Here is a 15,750-nt window from a genome sequence, read left to right on the forward strand (position 1 = left end):
GCTTTTTAACTACCTCTGTGACCTCAAACCCAGAGATAGGAGAGACCGCCTCAGAGAACCCACACTCTGCTTCCTCATGGGAAGGCGTGTCGGTGGAATTGAGGAGGTCTTCGAAGTATTCTCCCCACCGACTCACAACGTCCCGAGTCGAGGTCAGCAGCGCCCCATCCCAACTATACACAGTGTTGGTGGTGCACTGCTTTCCTCTCCTGAGACGTCGGATGGTGGACCAGAATTTCCTCGAAGCCATCCGCAAGTCTTTCTCCATGGCCTCACCGAACTCCTCCCATACCCGAATTTGTGCTTCAGCGACCACCAGAGCTGCATTCCGGCCAGCCGGTACCCATCAGCTGCCTCAGGAGTCCCACAGGCCAAAAAGGCCCAATAGGACTCCATCTTCAGCTTGACGGCATCCCACCAACGGGTTCGGGGATTGCCGCCACGACAGGTACCGACCACCTTATGGCCACAGCTCCGGTCGGGCGCCTCAGCAATGGAGGCGCGGAACATGGTCCACTCGGACTCGATGTCCCCCGCCTCCCCCGGAACATGAGCAAAGTTCTGTCGGAGGTGGGAGTTGAAACTCCTTCTGACAGGGGATTCTGCCAGACGTTCCCAGCAGACCCTCACAATACGTTTGGGCCTGCCACGTCGGACCGGTATCTTCCCCCACCATAATTAATTAAAGGAAAAGCTAAAATACTCTCACACTTTGCTTGTTCTGGATTAGTTCTCTGGTTATGCCCAACAGTCCACAGTAATTGAAGACTCTTAATTGTTATCAACAATGGTTATAAATGGTTTTCTGTCACTATGTTCTGTGTTACACAGGTGACCTGTTCAGGATATACTGCCTCTCGCCCTAAGCCAGCAGCTCCACACTGAAGATTTAAATAACAAACCTTTTTGCTGATTGTTATTAATTATTATGGTGTTAATTATTCATCCACTATAATCCTGGATGTGTAGCATCAAATGTGATAGGTATGTGAAGGGTCAAATGTCAAACAAAAACCCATAATAATTTAGTACAGATCTGATGATGGTGTGGATCAAGGAATTTCTTTTCACTTTTGTCCATTAAATTATACTTGCATGTCGGGGAAAAGTGGGTCCCACAAGATCCAGCTATTTAAATTGTGCTTTGATTGGCTATTCACAGCCATTTTGTAATGCGCACCAGAGCAGTGCTTCTCAACCGTTCTCACTCTGGAACTCACATTTTCCTATTATCGCTCAGTCGCGACCCACTTTTGTAGAAGTTAATAAGAACAAGAAAGAAAATGTTTTTTAAACAATAATGACACTATACTTACGGGTTCAAAGTGCCTTTTAGATTCATTATTATTAATAAACCGAAGATTAACAAGACAACTGCATGTACATAAATGAATAGGGTCAAATTAAATATCACACTAGCACAAAATAAGGCCACAAAATTTCACTTGTATCTTTGCACTGCTTTCTTTTTAGGAAAGTTCTTTACCTATTGTGTTTCAGTGTCATGTGTCATGACCTTTCTAACAAATGCCTGTTAAAATACTGTTATTTTCCCAAAAAAGGAGCCAAGTCCGACTTGGTACAGTATGTACGTTAAATATTTCACTGCACTCGGTTTATGACAGAGTTCCGCTCCTACAAATTTGTACATAAGTCAGAATGTGTTAAGTATATCACAAACTTACACTAACACAGTAGTAAAGTCATAATTACAGTAAATATAGTAATTTTAGGGAAAAAAACATGAGTTATTAAACTATCAAAAGAAAAACAGTAAATCATATGTTAATACCGTCATGAACCAAGGACCCCTCGTAATTTTTTATAAACATGTCCGCAACCCACAGACAATGAATCCGCAACTGACTTTTGGATCTCGACCTAACAGTTGAGAACCACTCAACAAGTGTAATGGTATCGTGCGGCAGATTAGGAACAAGTCGAACAGAACAAGCCTTGTCTGTTGATCAAAAAGGTGTTCCGTGCATTCTTTCAGTAAGGGGGCTGTTCACTCCCCTTGGGGGCTGGATGGGTATATGTTGTACACATGAAAACCCGAGGGCATCGTTTTAAGATCTATTGTATCCTCTCTGGCACCCCGTTTTTTTTTTTTTTTAAATAGTTTTTGGGCTGAAATCACTGAAACGTGTTTCATTGTGAATGGGGCCTAAGTTAAAGGCACGCCCCAACCAAAAAGGGTTTCACTTCACAATACAAACTGACAGTCATTAATGGCATGTTAATGTTGTTTTCCATTTAGTTACACAAATGGTCATGGAGGCACCAAAACCTGTGGAGTGGTTGTTGTTTTCTTATTTGTTAGAGATAAAATTATTAAATCTTTTCAGAAAGGACAAAAGGATAGCATTATACTGTATAGCAAAGCAAAGAAAAGCAGTTATTTATATCGCACATTTCAGACACAAGGTGCTTTACATGATTAAAAGCATTTAAAAACAAAGAAAAAAAGCTTATAAACATTTAAAACAAACAGAAAAAAATAAAAGTACTATTAAAACAGCCTACATCCATCCATCCATTTTCTGTTCCGCTTATCCTCACTAGGGTCGCGGGGGTGCTGGAGCCAATCCCAGCTGTATTCGGGCAAAAGACAGGGTACACCCTGAACTGGTCGCCAGCCAATCGCAGGGTACATATAAACAAACAACCCTTTGCACTCACATTCACACCTACGGGCAATTTTTTTGGGATGTGGGAGGAAACCGAAGTACCCGGAGAACACCCACGCAGGCACGGGTAGCACATGCGAACGCCACACAGGCGGGGCCGGGATTTGAACCCCGGTCCTCAGAACTGTGAGGCAGATGTGATAACCAGTCTTCCACCGTGCCGCCTAAAACAGTGTATGCAAGAAATATCATTTAAAAGTGGAAATTCTCTAAAAAGCATGAGAAAAAAGAAGAGTTTTTAACTTGGACTTAAAAACATTCACACTGGGGGCTGATGTCAGTTCTGTTGGCAACTTATACCATTTGTGTGCAGCATAATAGCTAAATGCTGCTTCACCATCTTTGCTTTGGAATCTGTCCTTCACTATTTGACCTGAGTCTGTCGATCTCAGAGCCCTACTGGGTTTATATTTCATTAGCATTTATTTTATGTATTCGGGACCTAAACCATTTCGTAATTTATAGACAAGTAGCAGAACTTTAAAATCTATTCTGAAGCCGACTGGGAGCCAGACTTTAGAATTGGAGTAATATGCTTTGACCTCTTTGTTCTGGTCAGAACCCGAGCTGCAGCATTCTGAATGAGCTGCAGCTCTTGTCTTTTGGGGGAGTCCAGTCAGAAGACCAATACAATAGTCAAGGCTACTTGAGATCAGAATCAGAATCATCTTTATTTTGCCAAGTATGACCAAAAAACACACAAGGAATTTGTCTCCGGTAGTTGGAGCCGTTCTGGTACGACGACAGTCAATTGACAGAGAATACTTTTGAGACATAAAGACATTAAGAAAAAACGGTCACTAAGCAATAAAAGGTTGCTAGTAATCTGGTAATGCCAGTACAATTTATTTATTTTATTTTTTTTGACAATTGTGCAAAAAGATGTCCTCTAGCAATTAGAGCAGTTTGAATGACTAATATAGCAATAGTCCGGTGCAATGACTATTGTGCAAAGGGCGCCGAGACTTCAAGGAATGTAATGCAGTTTAAAGTGACTAGTCGTGCGATAATCTGGGACAATGTCGATTGTGCAAATGTTGCAGATACTCCTCAGTCAGTGTGCAAGTGGTGCTGATGCTACTCTGGCATGAGTGGCCAGTGTTGGTCAACAACAGATATGCAAATAGTGCAGCGTGACGAGACTACTACAGTGAGTGCACGGGTAATGTATAATTGGCCCCACAGAAATGTGATAACAAACTCAAGACAAACAATTGGCAGCATGTTGCAATGGAATTGTAAATTCGCTGTTTAAGAAGTTGATGGCATGGATGAGCTTCTCCTTGTCTGCTTGGCACATGCAAGCCTTCACTCTGGATATGTTTTTCAGTTGGTAGAAGGCAGTTTTAATAATTCCACATTCATTGATATTGATATGACTGTTAAAAGTCTGGTTGGAATCTATCAGTACACAAAGGTTTCGGACTTCTCATTGCCTTTGAACTGTATGACTTGAGTCAAACATTGCGGATATCCTTCCACAAACTTCTCAAAATATCTAAAAATTTTGGCCCATTCCGCTTGACAGAAATGGTGTAACTGAGCCAAGTTTATAGGTCACCTTGCTCGGACATACCACTTAAGGTCTGCCCATAAATTTCCAACAGGATTGAGATCAGGGCTTTGTGATGGCCACTCTGAAACACGAACTTAAAACGACTTTATAACCTGTTTGGCAGTATGCTTCAGTTAATTGTCCATATGGAAGATTGATTTGCGCCTTAGCTTTAACTTCCTGGCAAATGTCTTGAGATGTCGCATCAGTATTTCCACATAATGTTCTTTCCTCATGATGCCATCTATTTTCTCAAGTGCACAAGTTCCTCCTGTAGAAAAATAACCCCACAACATGATCCTGCCACCCCTGTGTTTCACAGTTGGGATGGTGTTCTCAGGCTTATATGCTTCCCTCTTTTTCTTCCAAACATAAAGATTGCGCATTCTGGTCAAACGATTCAATTTGAGCTTTGTCAGACCACAGGACATGGCTCCAAAAATAAAGGTCTTTGTCCGTGTGTGCATGTGCAAACTGTAATCTCTTTTTTTGAAGTTTATTTTGTAGTAATGGCTTCTTCCTGGCAGAGTGGCCTATAAACCCATGTCAATACAGTACTTGTTTCACAGTGAATATTGACACTCGTACCGGCTTCAGCCACCATCTTCACAAGGTCTTTTTGCGTTTGTCCTTGGGTTTTGAACCAAAGCATGTTCATCTCTGAGACACAGAACCTGTCTCCTTCCTGGGTGGTATGATGGCTGGACATTCCCATGGTGTTTATACTCTCATATAATTGTTTGAACAGATGAACGCGGCACCTTCATGAATCTGGAAATTGCACCCAAGGATGAACCAGACGAGTGCAAGCCCACAATTCTTTTCCTGATGTTTTGGCCAATTTCTTATGACTTTATTTCCATGATTGTACACGAAGAAGCAGTGTGTTCAGGTGTGCCTTGAAATACATCCACGGGTGTGTCTCTAATAAACTCAAATGAAACTTCCAAATACATGACATCATTATATGGGTTTTCCCAAATTGCAGTATAGAGAATGGTTAGATGTTTAAAGGCATAGTAATCTTACTGTATGTGAACTTCTGACTGAAGAAAGTAATGAGAAATTGTGTGAATAAATAAATAAATAATCATTCTCTCATTTTTCTGGCATTTCAAGGTTCAAGATTCAAGGTGCTTTTATTGTCAATTCTTCAACATGCATAACACATACAGAGGAAATTACAGTCCTCAAGGGCCCGCAGTGCTACAAAAGACAGTACAAATAATATCAATCTAAAAAGCTAAATAATCAGAATCAGAATCATCTTTATTTATATAAAACTATGGTATATACATTTTAAAAAGTATTAATTGAATTTGCAAATATCAAAGATCAGGTGACGTGTGCAAGATAGTCAAGGTCAGAGAACCAAGGCAAATAAGACATAAATTAGATGACAAAACCTCAATGCTGCTAAAATGGCTCGTGCTACCCTGAGTCTGGTGTGTGTGTGTCTGTCTGTCTGTCTGTGTGTATTGATGTGTGTGTGCTTGTGTGTGTGTGTGTGTGTGTGTGTGTGTGTGTGCATGTTTGTTGGGAGTTCAGAGTTCAGGTGGGCAGAGGACAGAAGAGGTAGAGGGGGCCGAGCAGGCAGAGAGTTCAGATTCCTGACAACCTGTAAATACATAAATCTATCTATCTATCTATCTATCTATCTATCTATCTATCTATCTATCTATCTATCTATCTATCTATCTATCTATCTATCTATCTATCTATCTATCTATCTATCTATCTATCTATCTATCTATCTATCTATCTATCTATCTATCTATGGCTCGTCCTGGCCCGCAGACTCCGCAGTCTCCTCCCTGATGGCAGCAGACGGAAGAGGCTATGTGATGGATGGGTGGCATCCCCCTCTATGCGGAGGGCTTTGTGGGTGAGGCGGGTGCTGTAAATGTCCTGCAGGGAGGGAAGAGAGGTTCCGATCTTCTCAGCTTCCCTCACTATGCGATGGAGAGTCTTGCGGCAGGATGCGGCGCAGGCTCCGTACCACACAGTGATGCAGTTGGTCAGGATGCTCTCTATGGTCCCTCTGTAGAACGAGCACATGATGGGCGTCGGGGCTCTGGCTCTTTTCAGCTTGTGTAGGAAGTAGAGACGCTTGTGAGCTTTCTTGGCCAGTGATGAAGTGTTGCTGGTCCAGTAGAGGTTCTCAGTGATGTGCACTCCCAGGAACTTGGTGCTCCACACTCTCTCCACCGCAGCACCGTTGATGTTCAGCGGATTATACTGGGAGTGCGCTCTCCTTAAGTCCACAACAATCTCCTTGTTTTTTTCCACATTTAGGGAGATATTGTTGTCCGTGCACCACCCGGCCAGGCGGCTCACCTCACTCCTGTAGTCTGTCTCGTACCCGTTGCTGATGAGACCCACCACAGTTGTGTCGTCTGCAAACTTGATGAAAGGTTGGCGCTGTATGTCGGTGTGCAGTCATAGGTCAGCAGGGTGAAGAGCAGGGGACTCAGCACACAACCTTGAGGGGGCCCCCCCTGTTCAGAGTGATGGTACTGGTTGGGTTGCTCCCGAACCGTACTGTCAGCACTTGGTCACCAGGAGGGGGTGGAGTCTTGGGTGTGGGGGCTTTTTGGAGACCTTGGAGGGGGTTCTGGAGAGCGCTCCCGCTGGGGACTCCATCGTTTTGCTGGGGGACTTCAATGCTCACGTGGGCAATGACAGTGAGGCCTGGAAGGGCGTGATTGGGAGGAATGCCCCCCCCCCCCCCTCCCCCCCGATCAGAACCCGAGCGGTGGTAAGGTGGTCGGTGCCTGTCGTGGCGCCAATTCCCGAACCCGTTGGTGGACACCAACGGTGAGGGATGCCGTCAAGTTGAAGAAGGAATCCTATCGGGCCTTTTTGGCCTGTGGGACTCCTGAGGCAGCTGATTGGTACCGGCTGGCCAAGCGGAATGCAGCTTTGGTGGTCGCTTTAGCAAAAACCCGGGTATGGGAGGAGTTCTGTGAGGCCATGGAGAAAGACTTCCGGACGGTTTCGAGGAAATTCTGGTCCACCATCCGGCGTCTCAGGAGGGGGAAGCAGTGCACCACTAACACTGTGTATAGTGGGGATGGGGCGCTGCTGACCTCGACCCGAGATGTTGTGAGTCGGTGGGGAGAATACTTCGAAGACCTCCTCAATTCCACCGACACGTCTTCCCATGAGGAAGCAGTGTCTGGGTTCTCTGAGGCGGGTTGAGGTCACCGAGGTGGCAAAGCCCCGGGGGTGGATGAGATTCACCCGGAGTTCCGAAATGCTGTGGATGTTGTGGGGCTGTCCTGGTTGACACGCCTCTGCAACATCGCGTGGACATCGGGGACAGTGCCTCTGGATTGGCAGACTGGGGTGGTGGTCCCCCTTTTTAAGAAGGGGGACCGGAGGGTGTGTTCCAACAACAGGGAATACAAGGTGGCGCCTACCCATGTGGACGCTTGGGAAACTAGGCTTTGTGAGGCTGTACCTAATGGCGCTGTCATGCTTCCCGGGCAGACCGCCACATGGATTAATCGGGAAAACAAAAGGCGGCGGGATATGCTTCTATATCAACGAAAAATGGTGTACGGACGTCGCGGAGCTCAGCACACACTGCAGCCCGCACTTAGAGTTGGTGTTTTTGAACTATAAGCCATTCTACAAAAAAACACCCAGATTCACCCCTCATTATTCTCTGGGACTTTAACAAAGCTAAACTCAACCACAAACTCTCTAAATACAAGCACTGTCCTACCAGAGAAAATAACATTTTAGACCACTGCTATACCACGCTAAATAGCGCATACCGTGCCATACCTCGTGCACCCCTGGGCTCGTCTGATCACTGCTTCATTCATTTAATACCGACATACAGGCAAGAACCTAAATGCGCAAAGCCTACGGTGAAAACAGTGAAAAAGTGGACCAATGAAGCGAAGATAGAACTTCAAAGCTGTCTAGACTGCACAGACTGGAGTGTCTTTGAAAATTCAGCTGGCAGCCTGGATGAATATACGGACACTGTCACATCCTATATCAGTTTCTGTGAAGATGTGAGTGTACCAACAAAGTCATTTCGCACATTCAATAACGACAAGCCGTGGTTCACTGCCAAACTTAAGCAACTTCGCCAAGCTAAGGAGGACACATATCAAAGTGGGGAAAGGGCCCTGTATAATCGAGCTAGAAACCAGCTGATTAAAGAAATTACCATTGCAAAGAGGAACTATGCAGCAAAGTTGGAAAAACAGTTTAGCGCTAACGATTCTAAATCAGTCTGGCATGCATTCCAATCGCTGACCAATTACAAGCGACGATCCCCCCAAGCTGAGAACAATAGCACACTAGCCAATGACTTGAATACCTTCTACTGCAGATTTGAAAAGGACACTTTCACACTCCACACCCACCCAGCCGCACCACCGACCACAATCACACCTCTGACTTCTGCGTTAACCATCCACGAACAGGATGTGAGACGCATCTTCAAACAACAAAAGATTAACAAAGCAGCGGTCATCGAATCAGTCCTGTGTTCTTCCATCACAGTCTGGTTTAATGCTGCTCCAAAAAAGGACAAACTCCGACTGAAACGGACAATCAAAACTGCTGAAAAGATTGTCGGTACCCCCCTACCGACCATTGAGGACTTGCACGCTGCCAGAACTAAGACAAGAGCGTGCAAAATCCTCTCGGACCTTCCACATCCCGGTCACCAGCTCTTTCAGCTCCTTCCCTCAGGTAGGCGCTACCGATCAATGCAAATTAGAACAAGCAGACATTCCAACAGCTTCTTCCGTCTTGCAACCAACTTCTTAAACAGCTCACCTACAACAAATGTTTTTTTTTTTTTTTTTTTTTTTTTGGTCTATTGTTTTTTGTCACATTTCCGTCGGGCCAATTATATATTACTCGTGAACTCACTGTGGTAGTCTCGCCACGCTGCACTATTTGCATATCTGCTGTTGACCAATACTGGCCACTCATGCCAGAGTGAGTGGCTCATTTCTGGGAGGCCATTTCTGAGTGGCCCAAATCTGCCCCATTTGCACACTGACTGAGGAGTATCTGCCACATTTGCACAATCAACATTGTCCCAGATTATCGCACTACTAGTCACTTTAAACTGCATACGTTCCTTGAAGTCTCAGTGCCCTTTGCAGAATGGTCATTGCACCGGACTATTGCTATATTAGTCATTCAAACTGCTTTAAGTGCTAGAGGACTCTGCATTGTTTTGCACAATGGTCAAAAAACTAAAAAATAATATTTTTACCGGCATTATAATTAGCAACCCTTTATTGCCCAGTGACTGTTTTTATCAATGTCTTTATGTCTCAAAAGTGTTCTTTGTCAATTGACTGTCTGTTGTCGTACGACAGCGGCTCCAACTACCTGAGACAAATTCCTTGTGTGTTTTTTGGACATACTTGGCAAATAAAGATGATTCTGATTCTGAGGGGGATCACACTCCTTAGCCTCCCTGGTAAGGTCTATTCAGGGTTGCTGGAGAGGAGGGTCCGTCGGGAAGTCGAATCTCAGATCCAGGAGGAGCAGTGTGGTTTTCGTCCTGGCCGTGGAACAGTGGACCAGCTCTACACCGTTGGCAGGGTCCTAAAGCTACTGCCCCCACAACCCAATCTCAGATAAGCGGTAGAAAATGGATGGATGGATGGATACAATAAGGACCTTGCAGCAGTCACTGCTTGGGCCCTAATTATCGATATCGACTGACATGAAATATTTATATCATGATACATTTTTCAGCCATGTAGCCCAGCCTTACTAGTGGGCGAACAATCCAACGCTTGGTGAATTCTGCTTCACAATGATACTAAGAACACACATCAAATGATCCAAACGCAAGGCTGCTACAAATGCTGCTACGAATGCAGACATACGAACAAGAGACAGCATGATATCGCAACAAGTTTAGGGTGTACCCCGCCTCCTGCCCGATGACAGCTGGGATAGGCTCCAGCACGCCCGAGACCCTAGTGAGGAGAAGCGGCTCAGAAAATGGATGGATGTACCTGTTATTATTTTTATTTTGATGGTACCTTGAATTTGTCAAGGAGTGATGGGTGGCACTCTCATAAATGTGATATTGTAATGAAAGTTTTGAAGTATTGCCCCCTCTGACAGTCACTCTTTGTAGGCACGTTGTGCCTTCCTCTACCAAGTCAGTCCCCAGAATATTCCTAAAAGAGGGGCCATTTTTAACAAGTGGAAAAGTTGAAAGGCTCACTGACTGTTTGCACCAACAACTGGACGGGGATGATTGTGTCACTTTGCCTGCACTAACAATTCATAAAACAAACAAATAGTTGTATACCATACATTTTCTGAGACGCTTCTCCTCACTAGGGTCGCGGGCGTGCTGGAGCCTATCCCAGCTGTCATCGGGCAGGAGGCGGGGTACACCCTAAACTTGTTGCGATATCATGCTGTCTCTTGTTCGTATGTCTGCATTCGTAGCAGCATTTGTAGCAGCCTTGCGTTTGGATCATTTGATGTGTGTTCTTAGTATCATTGTTCTTAGTATCATTGTGATACACCCTGAACTGGTTGCCAGCCAATTGCAGGGCACATAGGAACAAACAACCATTCACACTTACAGTCATGCCTACGGGTAATTTAGAGTCTCCAATTCATGCATGTTTTTGGGATGTGGGAAGAAACCGGAGTGCCCGGAGAAAACACACGCAGGCACGGGGAGAACATGCAAACTCCACACAGGCGGGGCCGGGGATTGAACCCGGGTCCTCAGAACTGTGAGGCTGACGCTCTAACCAGTCGGCCACCGTGCCGCCTAGTTGCATACCACTGATGGAAACTTTTAGCGGTTTACGTGTAGAGCGTCACACTACCAGAGACTGCCAGGTTCGAGTTAGACCAATGAGAGTTTCTTCGTTATAATCGAATTAACCAAGTGTGGACTTCCCATGGTGCACAAATCATCTTTATTTGCCAAGTATGTCCAAAACATACAAGGAATTTGTCTCCGGTAGTTGGAGCCGCTCTAGTACAACAGACAGTCAATTTACAGAACACTTTGGAGACATAAAGACATTGACAAAAAACAACAACAAACAACAATTGTGCAAAAAGATGCAGAGTCCTCTAGCACTTAGAGCAGTTCGAATGGCTAATATCGCAATAGTCCGGTGCAATGACCATTGTGCAAAGGGCACTGAGACTTCAAGGAGTGTATGCGGTTTAAAATGACGAGTAGTGCGATAATCTGGGACAATGGTTGTGCAAATGTTACAGATACTCCTCAATCAGTGTGCAAATGGAGCAGATGCTACTCTGGCATGATTGGCCACTATATGCAAATAGTGCAGCACGGCGAGACAACTACAGTGAGTGCACGAGTAATACATAATTGGCCCCACAGAAATGTGACAACGAACTCAAGTCAAAAAAATTGCCAGCTTGTTGTAATGGAATTATAAGTTAGCTGTTTAAGAAGTTGATTGCAAGAGGGAAGAAGCTGTTGGAATGTCTACTAGTTCTAGTTTGCAATGATCGGTAGCGCCTACCTGAGGGAAGGAGCTGGAAGAGCCGGCTCTTCCAGCTCCAAATCCAGAGGATTTTGCACGCCCTTGTCTTAGTTCTGGCAGCGTGCAAGTCCTCAAGGGTGGGTAGGGGGGTACCGACAATCCTTTCAGCAGTTTTGATTGTCCGTTGCAGTCGGAGTTTGTCCTTTTTTGTAGCAGCACCAAACCAGACTGTGATGGAAGAACACAGGACTGATTCGATGACCGCTGTGTAGAACTGTCTCAGCAGCTCCGGTGGCAGGCCGTGCTTTCTCAGAAGCCGCAGGAAGTACATCCTCTGCTGGGCCTTTTTGAGGACGGAGTTGATGTTGGTCGCCCACTTCAGGTCCTGATCAAGATGGCGCCTACCAGTGTGGTCGCCTCGGTAACGCGCTCTCTAGTATTGTCTTTGTTTTTGTGTTTTTCGTCCGTCTTTGGAGACCTTACACGACTCACTTACACAAGGGGAGACCTGCTCACCATCAAGGAGTCTACTCCAGACTTTCTGTCACCAACTTTCGAATATCCGCTCAGTTTTTTCCCAGAGTTACTCACCGGAGCGGCGTCCGCGGTTTTCGGCGCATGGAGACGGAAGCGGCGCCACAGAGGGAAGCAAGCCGGCATTCAGGTGAAACTCCGCAAGAGAGGACACAGATTGGCGTTCCCATCGATCCACCTCGCGAACGTACGCTCCCTACCCGACAAAATGGACGAGCTTCATCTTCTGTTAAAGACCAGTAAAGACTTGGGACGTTCCGCGGCCATGTGCTTCACGGAGACCTGGCTCTGCGACGCTGTACCCGATGCCGGCATTATGCTTCCCGGTTTCCACATTCATCGAGCGGACCGCGACATGGAATCATCGGGGAAAACAAAGGGCGGCGGGATATGCCTCTATATCAACGAAAAATGGTGTACGGACGTCACGGTGATCAGCACACACTGCAGCCCGCATTTGGAGTCGCTATTCTTAAATTGTAAACCATTTTACTCGCCACGTGAGTTTGCATCATTCATTCTCGCTGGCGTCTATATTCCGCCTCAAGCTAACACGAACGCCGCATTGCTAACGCTCGCCGATGAATTCAACGAAATTGAAAAAAAACACCCCGACTCATCCCTCATTATTCTCGGGGACTTTAACAAAGCTAAACTCAACCACGAACTCCCTAAATACAAGCAGCAGGGAAAATAATACTTTAGACCACTGCTACACCACGGTAAAAAACGCATACCGTGCTATACCTCGTGCAGCCTTGGGCTCGTCTGATCACTGCTTAATTCACTTAATACCGACGTACAGGCAAGAACTTAAATGTGCGAAGCCTACAGTGAAAACAGTCAAAAAGTGGACAAATGAACCCAAGATGGAACTTCAAAGCTGCTTAGACTGCACAGACTGGAGTGTCTTTGAAAATTCAGCTGGCAGCCTGGATGAATATACGGACACTGTCACATCCTATATCAGTTTCTGTGAAGAGGTCTGTGTACCAACAAAATCATTTCGCACATTCAACAACAATAAGCCGTGGTTCACTGCCAAACTTAAGCAGCTTCGCCAAGCTAAGATTGTGTCCTCTCTCCGCTGCTCTTCTCTCTCTACACGAACGACTGCACCTCAGCGAACCCGACTGTCAAACTCCTGAAGTTTGCAGATGACACCACTGTCATCGGCCTCATCAAGGACGGTGACGAGTCTGCATATCGACAGGAAGCGGAGCGGCTGGAGCTGTGGTGCGGCCGACACAACCTGGAGCTGAACACGCTCAAGACTGTAGAGATGATCGTGGACTTCAGGAGGCATCCTTCGCCACAGCTGCCCCTCACGTTGTCCAGCTGCTTTGTGTCAACCGTCGAGACCTTCAAGTTCCTGGGAATTACAATCTCCCAGGACCTTTTGAAGGTCAAGGAACATACATACACACATATACACATACATACATACATACATACATACATACATACATACATACATACATACATACATACATACATACATACATACGTACAGTATGTAGGAGTATGTATGTCGCTACATACGTTCAAACATACTCTTTTAAGTGAAAGAGTAGCTCATGAAACACACATTCATATTGACCACAGATTTTTTTAACGTATTGTGCTAGTCAGGAAAACAAAGCCTACTATGTTCAATTTCAACACCTTTATATTAGGAGAAAACCTGTAATGTTTGGTGTCGCGAGCATAGACATCTCTGCAAGGTTACATCCAGTGAAAGAAATGGTTTGTATAAATGTTAGAATGTTAGTGTTAGCAAGATTGCTGCTGATTTCAAACTCTCAAGTGAGAGTGCTAGATGCCAAACAGTTAACATCAGTAGATGAAGGAAACCTACAGTATAATTTTAATGATTTTAAGTGGCTTTCTGCATTCTTGTTTTATTTATTTACTCACACATAAGTCAGGATTTGTTCAAGGTGGTTTATTTTCATCTTGGACTAAGCAACAGAAGGGTCCAGTCTATGTGTAATACAGTAGCTTTAAGCTGTTGAGTGATTTGAAAACGTGTGAGTGACATATGGCCAATAAGGGGATAACCAGTTATGGGGGGAAGTAATGGGTCATTTTGATAGACGGGTCATACTTCGAAGTGGTTGAAAGCGGAATACTGAGTAATATGCACGGTCCATATCTTACTTTTGTATTAAGACCTTTCTCTCTTTTCACCATCTGTCTTATGATCCACCCTCTACTCGTTTCCACTTGATAAAAGGAAGTCCCAGTGACATAACCTCATCACATCACCAACACATTCAAATATGGTTTACTGTCATGACAGGAAGTACATTTCCAGACATGATACAATTTGTAGTATTAATAGAGATTAAATAAAGTCAATATTCATTGTCAATATTAAGATTTTAAGTAATCATAAAAAGATAGTACCTTTTCTAATTTCAATTTTTGTGACACACTTTTGTCAGTGAAAGGGGAGACAATTACAGGGTAGGTAAGAGATTTAAGGTTAGTTTTAAATATCTAATGTAAGTCACATGCACACACACACACGCACACACTCACACACACACACACTTTCAAACACAAACATGCCCACACAGAGGGCTTACAGCCAGGTTTGGTCACTCTGGTCTGCACATGCAATCTATGTGAAACAGATTTACTGCTGTCAGACTCTCTTTTTTTCATTTGCTCACGCAATCCCTCTTAATCCATTCTCTCTGTGTCTGAGCAGAGAACAAAAGGAAAAATTACAATGCCACAGGTTCAAGTAAAAACATGGACAGGTTTGTTGATTTGTTGTTGACAGTAACTGCAGTTTGTCCATTCAGTGGTGATGTAAGGTTTCATTCATCTTTTCTCATTTTGGGTGCCAGCAAGAATCTAACATGAAAATGCTACAGCTGAAAGTTGGAGTGAGCACAGTTTAAGGAAATATGTGGAAAATAAAACATAAACACCTCTACACGGCTTTGGATTTTGCTCATAAGCATAAATGTAATCTCTCTGGGAAACACTTGCTGTTTAAGCACACATGCTGTTTATATAGAGAGTCACATATTTTAAGATATATAGATATATGCAAATCAGTAAATGCAACCCTATAAGGGCACAAGCCAGTGCAAACTGTAGGCCGGTCCCAAGCCCGGATAAATGGAGAGGCTGGCGTCAGGAAGAGCATCCGGCTTAAAACTTTGCCAAACAAATATGAGCATTCATTTAAAGAATTCCATACCGGATCAGTCGTTGCCCGGATTAACAATGTCCACCCCCGGCACTGTTAACCTGGAGGGCGCCGGTGGAAATTCAGCTACTGTGGGCCAAAGACGAAGGAGATGTGGAAAGCGGGTTCTTAGACAGAAAGAGAAGAGGAAAGCACAGAGCCTAGAATTGAATGTGGGGACTTTGAATGTTGAGACTATGACGGGAAAATCTCGGGGGTCGGTTGGCATGATGATTAGGAGAAAGGTTGATATATTGTGTGTCCAGGAGACCAGGTGGAAAGGCA

At 44.7% G+C, this 15,750-nt stretch overlaps 1 protein-coding gene across 3 annotated transcripts in view; it reads left to right on the forward strand.

Moving 5' to 3' along the window:
* The window catches only part of glra3 (glycine receptor, alpha 3), a 140,805-nt gene that overhangs the window by 59,009 nt on the left and 66,046 nt on the right, over window positions 1–15,750 (forward strand). Inside the window, exon 1 of one of the 3 annotated variants that reach the window (XM_061772078.1) lies at window positions 13,425–13,665. The exons of the other annotated variants lie outside the window; for them this stretch is intronic. Within the exon in view, the coding sequence (XP_061628062.1) occupies window positions 13,543–13,665 (123 nt within the window). The 5' untranslated portion in view covers window positions 13,425–13,542. Of the gene's footprint in view, window positions 1–13,424; window positions 13,666–15,750 lie in introns of those variants that run through there. 3 annotated transcript variants of the gene reach the window in all.

Source organism: Phyllopteryx taeniolatus, chromosome 4 (genome assembly GCF_024500385.1).
Source record: "Phyllopteryx taeniolatus isolate TA_2022b chromosome 4, UOR_Ptae_1.2, whole genome shotgun sequence".
Taxonomy (NCBI): domain Eukaryota; kingdom Metazoa; phylum Chordata; class Actinopteri; order Syngnathiformes; family Syngnathidae; genus Phyllopteryx; species Phyllopteryx taeniolatus.